Source organism: Labeo rohita, chromosome 25 (genome assembly GCF_022985175.1).
Source record: "Labeo rohita strain BAU-BD-2019 chromosome 25, IGBB_LRoh.1.0, whole genome shotgun sequence".
Taxonomy (NCBI): domain Eukaryota; kingdom Metazoa; phylum Chordata; class Actinopteri; order Cypriniformes; family Cyprinidae; genus Labeo; species Labeo rohita.
Genome location: NC_066893.1, coordinates 7,524,808 through 7,542,592, shown reverse-complemented (window position 1 = coordinate 7,542,592; position 17,785 = coordinate 7,524,808). Strand labels below are relative to the sequence as shown.

At 33.8% G+C, this 17,785-nt stretch overlaps 1 protein-coding gene across 1 annotated transcript in view; it reads left to right on the top strand.

Annotated features, from left to right (window-relative positions):
- The first annotated feature begins 6,714 nt into the window (after window positions 1-6,714).
- Window positions 6,715-17,785, top strand: part of lamb4 (laminin, beta 4) — a 35,847-nt gene continuing 24,776 nt past the window's right edge. Inside the window, exons 1-4 of the mRNA XM_051099045.1 lie at window positions 6,715-6,804; window positions 6,905-6,998; window positions 12,517-12,564; window positions 16,515-16,672. Of these exons, the coding sequence (XP_050955002.1) occupies window positions 12,525-12,564; window positions 16,515-16,672 (198 nt within the window). The 5' untranslated portion in view covers window positions 6,715-6,804; window positions 6,905-6,998; window positions 12,517-12,524. The remainder of the gene's footprint in view (window positions 6,805-6,904; window positions 6,999-12,516; window positions 12,565-16,514; window positions 16,673-17,785) is intronic.

Here is a 17,785-nt window from a genome sequence, read left to right as displayed (position 1 = left end):
AGTTTAATATTATTATAAATATTGTATAATATTTTTCATCATATAAAGCAGACAGAAAAATATAATTTTAAATTTTATTAGGAAGTTATCTTTTGTTATATCAAATATAACACTTTAAAATGAACATTATTTTGCTAATGAATATGATAAATATTATATAACATTATTTTAATCATATAAAGCAGATCAAGTAATACATTTTTATTCATTTTACGAGTAAGTTATATTTTGTATTGTCATTTTAAAATGTAATGAATAATTTGTGAATTATTTTACAAAAATATTTTGTATCATATCAAATATAACATTTAATAATAATACATTTTAGTAATATTATTCATATTTTATAATATATATTTATATATATTGTAAATTAGATTTATTAGAAAGTTATATTTTGTATTACATTAAATATACAATTTAACAAAAAAGCAGACAATAAACATGTAATAAATATTTTTAAATCATTTTACTAAGAAGGTATATTTTGTATTATGTCATTTTAAAATGTAATAATTAAATATATATATTTTAATTTTACTGAAAATATAATGTATTATATCAATATAATGTTATACATTTTAAATGAATAAAATAATAAAAAATTAAATTTTAATAATATGATAAATAATGCTTATTATATAATAAATAATTATATAATATTGAAATCATATAAAGGTGACAGAAAATAATAAATCATTATATTATAAATATTTTATAGTATTTTTCTTATAAAGCAGACAGAAAAATGTATAATTTTTTATTTTATTAGTAAGTCATCTTTTGTTATATAAATTATAACATTTTAAAATGAAATGAATTTAAATAAAATGATAAATATTTTAATCATATGAAGCAGACAGTAAACATGTAATAAATTTTTTAATTAATTTATCTAGGAAGTTGTAATAAATAAATATTTTATTATTAATTATTTTATTTTACTAAAATATTTTGTATTGTATTAAATATAGTATTTATGTTTATTTAATACATTTTAATAATATGATAAACATTATATATATATATATATATATATATATATATATATATATATATATATATAAAATATTATCAACATTATAAATTCAAATTTACTACATGTTGATATGATAAATATTATTATATAACATTTTATATATACATAATATTTAAATCAGATAAAAGTAATTGAAAATAATTTAAAATTTAATTAGGAATTTAAATGTTATATAAAATGTATAAAATATATAAAACATTTTAAAACGTAATGCATTTTAATAATATGATAAATAATTCTATATAAATATATTAATCATATAAAATGGACAGTTAATGTAATAAATAATTTATGATTCATTTTACTAAAAAAAAAAATAATAATAAAAATTCCATTTAATACAATTTAATAATTACTATGATAAACAATGATAATTATTTTAATCATATAAAGCAGACAGTGAGGATTGTTAACTATGAACAATATATATATAAATATATATATATATTTTTTTTTATAATATTGAGCTTATTATTGATTTTGTTACTATTCATGTTCACAATCAAAGCGCTGATCAGATATTTGTCTGTCAGTCTTGTCAAAATGAACCCAAGCTCTGAATCAGACACACTATTTTTCTTCAACACAAGATGAGACACGTCTTCATACCCCGGCTTTGATTTGCTATGGAAGTGTGAGCTGCTAATCAAAAGTGCTTTTGCATTAAAAAGGATGAGAGAATCATGTCGCATAAAATCTCGAAAACCTTTTAACTTATTCCAAACGGCATCGCCAAATAATTGACTAACTGTGAGACGGCAAACAACAACAAAGCGGCGGTTTAAAGACTAATAAACTCACGGCACGTCGGATATGTAATCTGATTAATGATGTGTGATGATTTGCATTTCCACATTGGTCAACACTATCTTAAATGCATCGCACTGATCAAATGAACTGAACAGGACGAGGGCGTTTATTTAATACTTTAACTCGCATTCCAAACATGTCAGCCTTGGTGAAGGTTTGCTGCGAAGATTTTGATTGATACATTTGCATTTTGTCTGGGTCTGTAAATGTCTACAGATGCCAAAAACAGCCTCGAGGGAATGACAAATGTGTTGGCTTGGTTGGTATGCGGTTTCTAACCACAGCTGTTGACTCGGAGATCATAAAAAAAATCTGCCTTTGAAAAGTTTAAAAATGTATTTTTGTGATTTGTAGGCCAGATGCACTGTGTTTATCAGTATCTGTACCGCAGCCACTGGCGTAAATTATATTCGGGCAATAATTTGTAACAATAAAGAAGGTGATGTTTGAGAGATTCCTGTCCTAAATGTGCCTTAAAACTAGTTTTACCCTAAAGAAGTGAGCGGCGCTTTTGACAGAGATGTTTAAAAATGACGTACGCTCGCTTGAGATGAAGACACAATCATTGCAGTGGAAAATGAGGTATTTCTAAGACCATGTTTTATTGACATAGATAATCTTTCAGATGAGTATAAAAAATGTAAAGTTTGGAAAAGACACCTGTTAGTCATTTTCTCTTGCTCTGGGCTGACCATTAGACCTTTTGACCCTCATGAAAACCAAGAAAAAAACTTGCCTTTAAAATCACACGAAAACAATTTATTTTAGTTTCACTTTCAGGCATGAAAGCGTCAAATGTTGATGTCTTTTAAAGACTAGTTTACTCAAAAATGACTGAAAATGTACTCACCCTCAGGACATCCAAGATGCAAATTAGTTTGTTTGTTGATTTGGAGAAATGTTGCTCACCAATGGATCCTCTGCAGTGAATGGGTGCCGTCAGAATGAGAGTCCAAACAGCTGATAAAAAACATCACAATAATCCACAAGTAATCCACACAACTCCATTCCATCAGTTAACATCTTGTGAAGTGAAAAGCTGTGTGTTTATAAGAAACAAATCCATCATTAAGGCATTTTTAGCTTAAAATGGTCACTTCTAGCCAAAATACGACTCCATAATCCATAATAATGCTTCCTTCAGTGAAAAAGTCCATCATCTGTTGTCATCTCACGTCAGAATCCACCCACATATTTGTTTAGAGCTGTTGTGGACTGTTTTTGCTTGGAAACAGTGCTTGATCTGTACATATTTCTCTCCTGATTCAGACAAGACGACTTCCAGAAAGCAATATTATGAATACAGGACTCGTCAGAAGCAGTTTTCATAAACGGGGCCTATTAAATTTTTTTTTAACAAAATCAAAATGTTTGGTCTAAAATTAATGAAATATATAATTACAGTAAAATAACACTTTATATTCTTAAACTTCCTATTGGCTAAAATCACCCCACTCCTACTATTTTAACAAACTTGTATCATCCACTAGTTTAGAGCCTCATATTATAACCGTAATGTTATGAAGCAACTTTTTGTACGAAAAGAAAACAAAAAGAATGATTTTATTTAACAATTTTTGGTCTTCTGTGCAGGGTTGCCAGGTTTTCACAACACTCAAAACACCCAATTGCATTTCATATTGCAGGGGCTAAAATAGCACTTTATTGTGGTCACTTCAACCTGTGGACATGAAAACCAATCTGCAGCAACAGTGTTAAGGTGACAGTTCACCCAAAAATGAAAATTCTGTCATTAATTACTTATTAATTAAATTAAGATATTTTTGGTGAAATCCGAGAGCGGACTGAGCCTGGAAAGACAGTAACGCAACTACCGCACTCAAGGCCCAGAAAGGTAGTAAGGACATTGTTAATATACTCCATGTAATGTTGTGAAGCTACAAGAATACTTTCTGTGCGCAAAGAAAACAAAAATAATAACTTTATTCAACAATTTCTTCTCTTCTGTGCAGGGTTGCCAGGTTTTCACAATATAACTTGCCCAATCGCATTTCAGTGGGGGCGGGTCCCCCTGGTAAAATTCGCATTTCAGGGGCTACATATCCCATTATTGGGGTTCCTTCAACCCACAGACTTAAAAAAAACAACCTGTGACAACAGTGTTAAAGGGATAGTTCACCCAAAAATAAAAATTCTGTCATTAATTACTCACCCTCATGTCGTTCCAAACCTGTAATACCTTCATTAATCATCAGAACACAAATTAGGATATTTTTGATGAAAATTCTGTCATTAATTACTGACCCTGCATAAACCTGACATTAATCATCAGAACAAAATTAGGATATTTTTGATGAATCACTTTCTGACCCTGCATCAAGGCCCAAGGCCCAAGGTAGTAAGGACATTGATAAAATAGTCCATGTGACATCAGTGGATCAACCGTAATGTTATGAAGCTACGAGAATACTTTTTGTGTGCAAAGAAAACAAAAATAATGAGTTGATTCAACAATTTCTTCTCTTCCATGCAGGGTTGCCAGGTTTTCACAATAAAACCTGCCCAATTGTGTTTCGGTGGGGGCGGGTCCTCCGGTAAAATTTGCTTTCCAGAGGCTACATATCCCATTATTGGAGTCGCTTCAACCCACAGACTTGAAAACAACCTGTGACAACAGTGTTAAAGGGATAGTTCACCCAAAAATGAAAATTCTGTCATTAAGTAGTGGTTCAACCATAATGTTGTGAAGCTACCAGAATACTTTTTGTGCACGAAGAAAACAAAATTAACGATTTTATTCAACAACTTCTGGAAAGGATTCAAACACAGGACACCCGAAGCACAACTGTGCCATATGTCGGCACGAGACATGTTTTTTTAAAAACTGAAACATGCGGCTCTCTTATGCAAGATGCAAGTGCAACAGTGATAGATGTTTTTTTTGATGTAAACAAGATTTTCTCCACATTGATGATCTCTTTTACCACAATATTTTAAATGAACATCAAATTTTTATTTGACAGCCCATGGACATGACAAATAACCTGTGACAACAGTGTTAAAGTAGGCCAATTCTGCTGAAAAACCATAGACTTGGCAACACTGCTTCCATGTCAGTCTTCGACGCGTGTTTTTAATGCGTTTTAAAATGCGTATATTTTATCAATGTTCTTACTACCTTTCTGGGCCCTGAATGTGTCAGCTGCGTTGCTGTCTATGCAGGATCAGAAAGCTTATCAGAAATATCTTAATTTGTGTTCTGAAGATGAATGAAAGTCTTAAAGATTTGGAACAACATGAGGGTGAGTAATTAAAGGAGAAGTCCACTTCCAAAACAAATATTCACATATAATGTACTCACCCCCTTGTCATCCAAGATGTTCATGTCTTTATTTCTTCAGTCGTAAAGAAATGTTTTTTGAGGAAAACATTTCAGGACTTTTCTGATATGGTGCCCTGATTTTGAACTTCCAAAATGCAGTTTAAATGCAGCTTCAAACGATCCCAAATGCGGTTGAAAGAAGGGTCTTATCTAGCGTAACGATCTGTTATTTTAATAAAAATAATACAATTTACATACTTTTTAATGCCAAACGCTCATCTTGTTTTACTCTGCCTAAACTATTTTTTTCCGGTTCATGACAGTTAGGGTATGCTGAAAAACTCCCATCTCTTGTTCTTCCTCAACTTCGAAATTGTCCTATATTGCTGTTTTACTTTTTTTTTTTAAGGGTGTTTGATCTTCTTTGCATGTTCACTTTGCAAAGGCTGTGTCAGTACTTCTGAAGCGATGTAGGATGATTTTGAAATGATTTTTGAAGTTGAGGGAGAAAATACGATTGGAGTTTTTTGACATACTTGAGTCAGAATACACAGAGTTCAGGCAGAGTAAGACAAGACGAGCATACACTAGATAAGACCCTTCTTCCTCAGCTGGGATCGTTTACGACCGCATTTGGGATCGTTTGAAGCCGCATTTAAACTGCATTTTGGAAATTCAAACTCGGGGCACCATATCAGTCCATTAAATGGAGAAAAATTCATAAATGTTTTCCTCAAAAAAACATTTCTTTATGACTGAAGAAAGAAAGACATGAACATCTTGAATGACAAGGGGGTGAGTACATTATCTGTGAAACTTTGTTTTGGAAGTGGACTTCTCCTTTAATGACAGAATTTTCATTTTTGAGTGCACTGTCTCTTTAAATCTGCACATCTCTACTAGACTGACACGTCATTATTTGGTGCTTTTAGTGCAACAACTTCAGTCCAAGGACTCAAATTTTATAGTGGACATCAAGTGGGCACCCAAAACACTCTAGAATTGTTTATTTTATTATTTGGTGCTTTCAGTATAACATCTAAGCACCGCCATTAAAAAAGTAGACGCAATGACTCCCCTGTGCATTTTAAGTCCAGTACTTGCTTTATAGCTGCTTCTTACAGCTTGTTCTCAATGTACTTTTCATAATGATTCTTGGGAGACGTCCTGAAATATTCATTCCTACATAAAGTTCTCACTAACCAACATTCATTTCATTCTTCCAAAGCAAATGCTTTATTAGACACACCTTCAAAAGCAGTTAAATCCAAGCATGTAAACTCGTGTTGCTTCAGATATTTTCATGTCAAACAATTTCTATCTCTGATGTGACATTAACCGCGTTGACAAGAGCATGTCCCGTAATGAATCCAGCCATCATTCCCTCTCAAACAGAATGCTGTATTCTGTACATGACAAGCGTAAATCAACTCTCAATGCAACATAATCCTTTTTTCCTCACACAGCCTTGGGGCTTTTCTTCCTTCTCACACACACGGGAGCTCAGGTGTGTCTTTACAGGCTCCAGCTTTCAGAGTTATTACCACACAATCCATCGCTGGCAGCTACAGGTACGCACACACAAGCCCGGAACCACAACAACTCTACGCTGAGATCATCAGCAGAAGACCCCGGCTAATCACCTTCAAACTCTCCATCCCGCTGATGTGGTGTAAGTGTTCAGTCGCTTTTGTTTAACCAGCTGTGCTGCTGCATTAAGAGTAATACTATGATGTGCAAATTGTAAGTCGGTGCTCTATTGTTTTCTGTAGGGTATTTGGACTGTGATGAATCATTTCTGGTAGAAGTCAAAGCTGTTCAGTCAAGTCCTGTCCAACCACATGCTATTTGTCTTCATCTGCTGAGGTATGTGTGGAAAATATTCTGTCAAAGCTGATGTAATGATTTCTTGGTTTAGAGTATTTGGGTTATATGTGGTTTTATGTGCCTTAGTATTTAGTTTAAAATTTAAAAATGTGTTATTATTGTGTTATTGTGTTATTATTTTTGTTGGGATAGTTTGTGGGTTTATTTATTTATTTATTTATTGAGAGAGAGAGAGAGAGAGAGAGAGAACAACCTCAACAAAATAAGAATTGTTAATGTGCAACCTTTTATGTTTAGTCATTTTTTTATTAATTTAAATTTTATTTGTATATTTTATATTTTCTTTACTTTATTTGACTTTGTGTTTTAGCATAATATGTTAGCAACTTTTATAATTTTTTTATAGTATTTTGAGTCAAGTCATTTTGTTTTGTTTTAAGGTTTTAGTAACTTCTACATTTCATTTTACTTTTAATATGGCCATTTAATGTGTTTTGATAACCTATATTATTATTTATTTGCAATATAGTAATTTAGGTGTATTAAAATATTAAATTAAAAAAATCCCACATTTTTGAAAATATGGAAAATAAAATAAAATAATTTATTCACTCAGCATTTTTTTTGAGAGCGAGACAGAGAGAACATAACCTCATCAAAATACGAATTGTTAACATTTAATAATTTTTATTTAAAATAATTTTATTTGTATATTTTATATTATCTTTATTTTATTTGACTTTGTGTTTTAGCATAATATGTTAGCAAATTTTATATTTTTTTATTGTATTTTGAATCAAGTCATTTTGTTCTAACTTTCGTTTTAATGTTTTAGTAACTTCTACATTTCATTTTACTTTTAATATGGCAATTTAATGTGTTTTAATAACCTATATTTTTATTTATTTGCAATATAGTAATTTAGGTGTATTAAAATATCAAATTTAAAAATCCCACATTTTTGAAAATATGAACATTATCTCATCAAATAAGAATTGTTAACATGTAATCATATTTATTTAAAATAATTTTATTTGTATATATATATATATATATATATATATATATATATAATATGTTAGCAGCTTTTATAATTTATTTTATTGTATTTTGAATAAAGTAATTTTGTTGTAACTTGTTTTAAGGTTCTAGCAACTTATATATTTGTAGATTTTCTTTTTATTTTATTTGACTTCATGTTTTAACATAATCAGAAGTGTTAATGAGTAATTTCATTCAACTAAACTAAATTTAATGTGTTTTATTAACCTATGTTTTTATTTAGTCACAATATAGTACTTTTGGTGTATTAAAAATATGAAATTTTGAGGGCGCGCAAGAGAGAACATAACCTCAACAAAATAAGCATTGTTAATATGCATTCTTTTATGTTTAGTAACTTTTTATAACTTTTTTATAATTTGTATTTATTTGCAGTACAGAAATGTAGGTGTATTAAAAATATCAAATAAAAAAACCACATATTTTTACATTTAGTCACTTCATGTTTTAGACACTAATATTTTATTTTATTTGTAATAGTGATTACAAATAATAGTGCCAAAGATATGTAAAGATATGTAAATATATATAAATATATATATATATATATATATATGTATATTTACATATATATATATGGCTTATCAAGATGCTGATTAGACAGCATGATTACTGCACAGGTGTGCCTTAGACTGGCCACAATAAAAGGCCACTCTAAAATGTACAGTGTTACTGTGTTGGGGGGGTCCGAAAACCAGTCAGTATCTGGTGTAACAACCATTTGCCTCACACAGTGCAACTCATCTCCTTCGCATGGAGTTGATAAGGTTGTTGATTGTGGCCTGTGGAATGTTGGTCCACTCCTCTTCAGTGGATGTGCGAAGTTGTGCGATATTGGCAGGAACTGAAACACACTGTCGTATACGCCGATCCAGAACATCCCAAACATGCTCAATGGGTGACATGTCCAGTGAGTATGCTGGCCATGCAAGAACTGGGATGTTTTCAGCTTCCAGGAATTGTGTACAGATCCTTGCAACATGAGGCCGTGCATTATCATGCTGCAACATGAGGTGATGGTTGTGGGTGAATGGCACAACATTCAAAATGCCATCAATAAAATGCACCTGTGTTCGTAACATATGCCTGCCCATACCATAACTCCACCGCCACCATGGGCCACTCGATCCACAACGTTGACATCAGCAAACCGCTCACCCACACGACTCCATACACGCTGTCTGCCATCTGCCCTGTACAGTGAAAACCGGTATTCATCCATGAAGAGAACACCTCTCCAAAGTGCCAGATGCCATCGAATGTGAGCATTTGCCCACTCAAATTGGTTACGACGACGAAGTGCAGTCAGGTTGAGACGCCGATGAGGACAACGAGCATGCAGATGAGCTTCCCTGAGAGAGTTTCTGACAGTTCGTGCAGAAATTCTTTGGTTATGCAAACTGTCCGGGTGGCTGGTCTCAGACGATCTTGGAGGTGAAGATGCTGGATGTGAAGGTCCTGGGCTGGTGTGGTTACACGTGGTCTGCAGTTGTGAGGCCGGTTGGATGTACAGCCAAATTCTCTGAAACGCCTTTGGAGATGGCTTATGGTAGAGAAATGAACATTCGATTCACGGGCAACAGCTCTGGTGGACATTCCTGCAGTCAGCATGCCAACTGCTTGCTCTCTCAAAACTTAGGACATCTGTGGCATTGTGCTGTGTGATAAAACAGCACATTTTAGAGTGGCCTTTTATTGTGGCCAGCCTAAGGCACACCTGTGCAATAATCATGCTGTCTAATCAGCATCTTGATATGCCACACCTGTGAGGTGGATGTATTATCTCAGCAAAGGAGAAGTGCTCACTAACACAGATTTAGACAAATTGGTGAACAATATTTGAGAGAAACAGGCCTTTTGGTTACATAGAAAAAGTTTTAGATCTTTGAGTTCAGCTCATGAAAAATGGGGGCAAAAACAAAAGTGTTGCATTTATAATTTTGGTCAGTGTATATATATCTATATCTATATCTATATCTATGTCTATCTATCTATCTATCTATCTATCTATATAATATTCAGTTAATTAGAGGTAATTAAATTAAGTTAATGAGAGATAAACTGTCCTGTCTGGATTAAATAAGTAATCCTATATTAAATTTTAGCACAATTTGGTTAATTTGAATGCAGTACCAACTACTACAGGCCATGCTGTGTGCGTTGCTTAAAAGCAAATCTAATGCTATAATGACAATCCTGTTCTTGCATGTTTTAAATTCTGTGTTTCATCACAACAGAAGCCCACCTGTACTTCCAGGGCTGTTGCCACATAAATGCATTGTGGATTTTCTTGAATGAAACTGGACTAGTGCATTGTGCTGAATGATCTATGCTGTGTTTTAAAAAAAAAGACTCTTCTTCTTTGTGCCATAGACATAGTTAAAATGATCAAATTACAGGCTCATCTCACAATACTGAAGTTAATGGAGGTCTTTTAGAGCAGCAGCTCTAAAGCAGCAGACCCAGATTTTATAGCAGACAAAAAGTGGACACCCAAAAAACAGTCCCATTTTTTATTTATTTTGGTTTTAGTAACCTATTTTTTTGCAAGTAATTTAGTTGTATAGGGTTGCAAGTAACATGCTAATCATGCTAGAAACATGCTAGCAACATGCTAGTAACATGCTAATCATGCTAGCAACATGTTATTAACATGGTAAAAATGCTAGAATCATGCTAGTAACATGTTAATCATGCTAGAAACATGCTGATAACATGTTAATCATACTAGAATCATGCTAGTAACATGCTATTCATGCTAACACCATACTAGTAATGTCCAAATCATATTCAAACGTACTAGCAACATGCTAGTAAATTGTTACTCATGCTAACAACATGCTAGTAACATGCAAATCATGCTAAAAACATGCTAATAACATGTTAATCATGCTAGAATCATGCTACTAACATGCTATTAATGCTAGTAACATGCTAATCATGCTAACACCATACTAGTAACATGCTAATCATGTTAGAAATTGCCAGCAACATGCTAGTAAATTGTTAATCATGCTAACAACATGTTAGTAACATGCTAATCATGCTAGAATCACAGTAGTAACATGCTAAAAACATGTTAAAAACATACTAATAATATGTTAATCATGCTAGAAACATGCTATTCATGCCAGTAACATGCTAATAATGTTAACAGCATACTAGTAACATGCTAATCATGTTAGAAACATGATAGCAACATACTAGTAATTTGTTAATCATGCTAGAATCATGCTAGTAACTTGCTAATCATGCTAGCAACATGCTATTAACATGCTAATAATGTTAAAATGCAGCTAGTAACTTGCTAATCATGCTAGAATCATGCTAGTAATACGCTAATCATGCTAGAAATATGCTTACATGCTAGTAACATGCTAATCATGCTAACAGCATGTTAATAACGTGCCAATCATGTTAGAAACATGCTAGCAACATGCTATTAACTTTTTAATCATGCTACCAACATGCTGGTGACTTACTAATCACATGCTAGTAACACTCTAGCAACTACCCCAAGTACCCTAGCAACTGCAAAGAAACACTTTAGCAACCACTCTGAGTACCCTGGCAACCACATAGCAACATTGTACAACGACCCCAGGTACCCTAGCAACACCTTAGAAACTACCCCAGGTACCTTAGCAACTGCATAGCAACACCCTAGCAACCACCCTGGGTACCCTAGCAACCGCATAACAACACCCTAGCAACCACCCCAAGTTACCTAGTAACCACATAGCAACACCCTAGCAACCACCCGGTTGCCATAGCAACTGCATGACAACACCTTAGCAATCACCCCAAGTACCCTAACAACCACATAACAACACCCTAGCAACCACCCCAGGTAGCCTAGCAACTAACTTTAAAACTACTTTAAACTTCAAACTAGTTAAACTTCAAACTGGAAACCTTCAAGCTTCAAGCTTTTAAAAACTACTTCAAACTTCTTCAAGCCAACTTAAAGTTTGTCTGCGAACTTTACTACCTAGTTTATGTATTAATCTTACTGTATGATGCAATTTTTTTATTTTATATATATATTTTGTTTTAGTAATCTATTTTTTTGTTGCAAATAATTTAGTTGTATTAAAATATATATTTTCTACAGGAATAAAAATATAACATTTATAAATTAAAATAAATATATTTTTACATTTATTAGAAGAAATTCTATTCATATCCAGCTAAATGACAAATCAAAGTACAGAATATCCAAATATATTCTGATTAATAGTGCAAATAAAGTGCTGATAAATGCAGTCAAGATGTTCTCAAGGTGTTCATCTGATTGCTCATACTTGACATTTTGATTGCAGAATACTCAATGAGGAAAACGTTTTGACACCTTGCTTTAATTAAAGCGGTAGTAAACCTTGGAGCAAGGGCTGACATATTTCTCACATTGATTTTGTATCACATTCCTCCTCCTCCATTCATTCATCCATCCATCCTTTCTCTCTCTCTCCTCCTGCACCCTTTTGTCCCACAGGTCCAGATATGCTGATCCGATTGAAGACATCAGCATTCCTGCTCCTCTGTAAGTCTGCTCGAGTCTTTGACATTGCTGCAAGCTGACAGTGAAATTACCCCATGAGCCCAATCATGGGAAACATGTGATCACTTGCCACCCTTGAATTGAATTTTTTCCCCCCACTTGTTGACACATGAATCCTCTAACATGCAAGTTGTCTTTAGATGTATATTTTTCTACATATTTCTTTAATTTACATAGCAAAACCAGTTTGAACAAATCACTGTCACTTGACATTTAGTAGTTGTTCTGGCTCATACTTGTGTTAATTTTGCCCTGGTTTTATTCTGGAGAATTAGTGAAGTAATTCAAGCGATAATTACTTTTAAGCTGCAAACTGCAGTCTAGTTTCTAGAGAGAAATAAAAGATTATGTTCTTATGTAATTGTTTTTGTAAGTAGTGCAGGGATGATGCATTTTTGTAGGCCGAAACCCCGAAACAAGTTAGCCTTTTCAGTTCTGAATGGGTTTTGGTTAAATGCCTGGAACAAATATCTACTCAGAGCCTTATTGTGTTTATAATCACACTCTTAAACTATTCTAACTAAAACTTTTAGAGAAAATGTTGCTAAAACTAAAAGAGTTGCTTTATATTTTGAATGCGTTTATCTGTTTAGTCACGCCAGGGGAGTTCGGTCCATATAAGCTGTGAATGATCTGCATATTCAGGCCATTTGAGAGAATAAGTTTGGAGACTGGCTGAATATTTAAATAATCATTAATTCCCTTGTTATTTGAGGTGTAACATGTGCCTTACATAATAAAATATTGGGAATACATATGTGACTGTCCATAGACAATCAAACGACGGTAATTTTCTGCAAATCTGTGCCCGTTACAAATGGATTCAGGCAAATGGATCCAGAGCAGCTAAGAATCATTATTATTTTTGTGCATTCTCAAAAGTGAAAAGTGCACTGTTGCTGCCTCAGTTACCGAAAATCATTGTTTTTCATGGATACTAGTTCAACTTAAAAAAAAAGTTTTCTCAAGCAAACCCATTTTTTAAAGTCCACAGAAAAATGTTCTTCGTATAATTTTTGGCATAGACAAAGTTTGTTTATATGGAAGCCCGTTTCCGCCATTAAATAAAAAATGAAAAAAGTTGTGACTTTTTATCTTGCAATTCTGACCCTTTTCTCAGTTATGACGTCAAAATTTCAAGATATAAAATCGCAATTGCAAGTTAAAAATTCACAACGGCAAGATGTTATAAAGTTAGTCAGTTATATCTCGCAAATCTAACTTTATTTCTTGCAATTGCGAGTTTATATATTCTGCAATTCTGACTTTATAACTCGCAATTATGAGTTTGTATCACGCAATTCTGAGAAAAAAAGTCAGAATTACCAGTTTATATCTCATAATTATGACTTAATTTCTCATAATTTGTGAGATATAAATGAAACTCTGAGTATTTAAAGTATTTATTTCTTGCAATTGTAAGTTTATATTTCGCAGTTCTTTTTTCTCACAATTCTGAATTTCTAACTCACAATTGTGAGTTTGTATCATGTAATTCTGAGGAAAAAAGTCAGAATTACCAGTTTATATCTTGCAATTATGACTTCATGACTCGCAATTGCACGTTTATATCCCACAATTCTGAATTTTTATCTTGCAATTGTGACTTTATAACTCGCAATAGCAAGTTTGTATCATATAGTTCCTAGAAAAAAGTCAGAAGTAACAGTTTATATCTCGCATTTCTGATGTTATTTCTCGCAATTACAAGTTTTTGTCTCACAATTTTTTTTCCTTGCAATTCTGACTTTATAACTTGCAATCATAAGTTTGTATCATGCAATTCTGAGAAAAAAGTTTGAATTACCAGTTTAGATCTCACAATTATTTTTTCTCAAAATTCTGACTTTATAACTCGCAATAGCAAGTTTGTATCATGCAATTCTGAGAAAAAAGTCAGAATTGCAAGATAAAAGGTCACAACTCTGACTTTATTTCCTGCAATTGCGAGTTTATATCCCGCAAATCTTTTTTTCTCACAATTCTGAGTTTATATCTCGCAGTTGTATTATGCAATTCTGAGAAAAAAGTCTAAAATACCAGTTTATCTTACAATTATGACTTAATTTCTTGCAATTGTGAGTTTATATCCCACAATTCTGAATTTTTTTCTCGCATTAGCGAGTTTTTATCACGCAGTTCTTAGAAAAAACTCAGAATTACCAGTTTATATCTCGCAATTCTGACATCATTTCTCGCAATTGTGAATCTCACAATTCTGACTTTATAACTCGCAATAGCAAGTTTGAATCATGCAATTGTGAGTTTGTATCACACAATTCTTTTTCCTCACAATTCTGAGTTTATAACTCACAATTGTAAGTTTGTGTCATGCAATTCTCAGAAACAAGTCAGAATTAACAGTTCAAATCTTGCAATTATGACATTTCTCACAATTGTGAGTTTATATCGCGCAATTCCTTTTTTCTCATAATCCTGTTTTTATAACTCACAATAGTGAGTTTGTATCATTGTGAGATAAAAGGTCCCAATTCTGACTTTATTTCTTGCAACTGCGAGTTTGTATTATGCAATTCTGAGAAAAAAGTCAGAATTGCCAGTTTATGTCTTGCCATTCTGACATTATCTCTCGCAATTGTGAGTTTTTATCTCACTTTTTTTTTTCTCGCAATTCTGACTTTATAACTCAAAATTGTATCATTCTGAGTGAAAAAAGTCAGAATTACCAGTTTATATCTCACCATTATAACTTCATTTCTCAGAACTGCCAGTTTATATCTCGAAATTCTGACTTTATAACTCAATTGCAATCACGCAATTCTGAGAAAAGTCAGAATTGCAAGATGTAAACTCATAAATGTGAGAAAAAATGTCAGAATTGTGAGAGAAGAAGTCACAATTACCTTTTTTTTCAGTGTTGGAAACAGGCTTCCATAAGTTGTATGTACAAAACAGGAAGAAGTCCATTCACGTCTTTTTTTGACCTAAACAGTCTTAATTATCAAGCCGTGGGCTGGGCCTGAGCAATATGAGGTCATACTGCTCAGGCCCCACCCACAACTGCTGACAGACTGTCCTGTATTAGCATATTTCCACCCTCAGCCATTTGTACGCTGTCCGCCATTTTCACCATGCTCGAGCAGCTATAGCGACCACAATGTCTCGTAAGCAATGCGGGTACTTTGTAGTTGGATGTAGAAGTAAACATAAGAGTCTTCATTTTCTCCAGACATCAAAGCCACTGAGGACGCAGTAAATTCGTTTAGTTTTTGATGGTAATGCGCCACTGAATACACAAAAAAGAGGGGCGGGGTAAGCAGAGCTCATTAGCATTTAAAGAGAGGCATGCACTGAAACGGGTCGCTGTGAACATAGCTGTATTTTACAGTGTAAAAAGGGTGTTTTACACTACCATTGAGGAATTTTAACCAAAGTATGTTACAGATATTTCATGAAGATCCTAAAGAATAATACCAACTTTGGCATCCAATGTCTCCTTAGCAGGTTAAATCGGATGTCATCAGATGTCTATTTTTCAGTTGGTAGGATTCTTTAGAGTCTTCATGAAATGTCTGCAACATACTATGGTTAAAATTCTTCAGTGGTCATGCAAAACAACACCCTTTTTACCTTGTCTAAAACAGCTCTGTTCACAGTGACTCGTTTCAGTGCATGTCTCTTTAAATGAGCTACTGCTCACCCTGTCCTTTACCCATTTTTTATGTATTTGTCACATCATAAACAAAACTAAGCCACTGCATCCTCATTGGCTCTGATGTTGTGAGAAAATGAAGACTCTTACGTTCACTTTTACATTCTTTAATTGAGGGGAAGGAGCATTTTTAGTCTAGAGAGCATTTGATTAGAGACCAATTTGGAGTACAGGATGAGTCATCAATATGCAGCTAATGTTATTACTTTAAGTTTACCTAATGTGAAACCTGGTATAGCTGAACCTTTTTTATTTTTAGTGATAGCTGCTCCAGTCCGCCTTCAGGACGAATGTGTGGGGAATTCATGTTATCCTAACCTCGGTGACCTCATGGTGGGTCGTGCCGCCCAGCTCACGGCTTCCTCCACCTGTGGACTGCACAGACCACAAAACTATTGCATCCTGGGACACCTAGAGGTCAGTTGTCAAAAGCGCAACACTTCAAGAGGTCCGAATGTCAGTGTTGTGGTTTAAAATATGTATGTCTTCAGAGTATCAAACCAGAAATGAAAGAGCTGCTCCCAGAATGCTGCTCATGGTTTGCAGGGAAAGACTTTGCTGGATTTTGGTAGTACACATCACTTTGAAACTCGGAAAAAATATTTGAAAAAAGATCACAAATTCAAGGTTGTAAATTCCCAAGTCCTTGAACCCTAAAGCAAAAGCATTTCCCTCAGGACTCCGAATACAGTTTTCTCAGACATATTTGCATAACATCTTCCCAATCCAAACTACCCAGAATACAGTTCCATCCTAAAGTGATCTCTTTTCAGCACCCACACTGAGATTAAAAAGAGACGGCATGCTTTTTTCTCTTTTTTCAGTGAGGATTGACAGCGCTCTGGCCGACCCTTTGGGTAATACATACTACAGACAAGTTCTGATGTGCCTCCCTGAGCTGTCGTATAGGTCATTACCTCTTCTCTGCCACAAGACTAATTTATGCCTGTTTCCATATTCCCCTTTCCTCCCTCCCTATACCCTCGGCGCTGTCTATGCAGGTGATAAAGCTGGTATGTGGGTGTGTCGTTCAGCACTCATTTTGTATATTTACACTACTTTTTTTGGCCTGAAGAGCGGTGCCTCCAATAACAGACAGTATAAATAAAATGAAGCTGCATAAACACTGCATGCATTTGGTTAAGATGGTTTCTCAGGTGTTAAAATGAGATTACTGATGTGATGGACAGCTCTTGTCCATACATGCCCGCAACGAAGACGTACCCCCGCATATCCCCCCCTTACTGTCACCACTATATTCAGGAAATTCTTGTGAATTTGTGCCAGGAGACACTAATTACATAGAATAATACATTACTGCATGCGCTTCTGCGACTCACTCCCTGCTGAGGATAAGAATAATTCACTCAGGAAATTCCGTTTTTATTTGTTCATTTCCTCATGTTGTTCCAAACCCGTAGAAGCCTCTTTCTTGCATGGAACACAAAAGGTGTTTTTTTAAAACATCCTGGTGGGTCTTTTCAATATAATAAAAGTGAATGAAGACTGCGGCTGTCAAGCTCCAAAGTA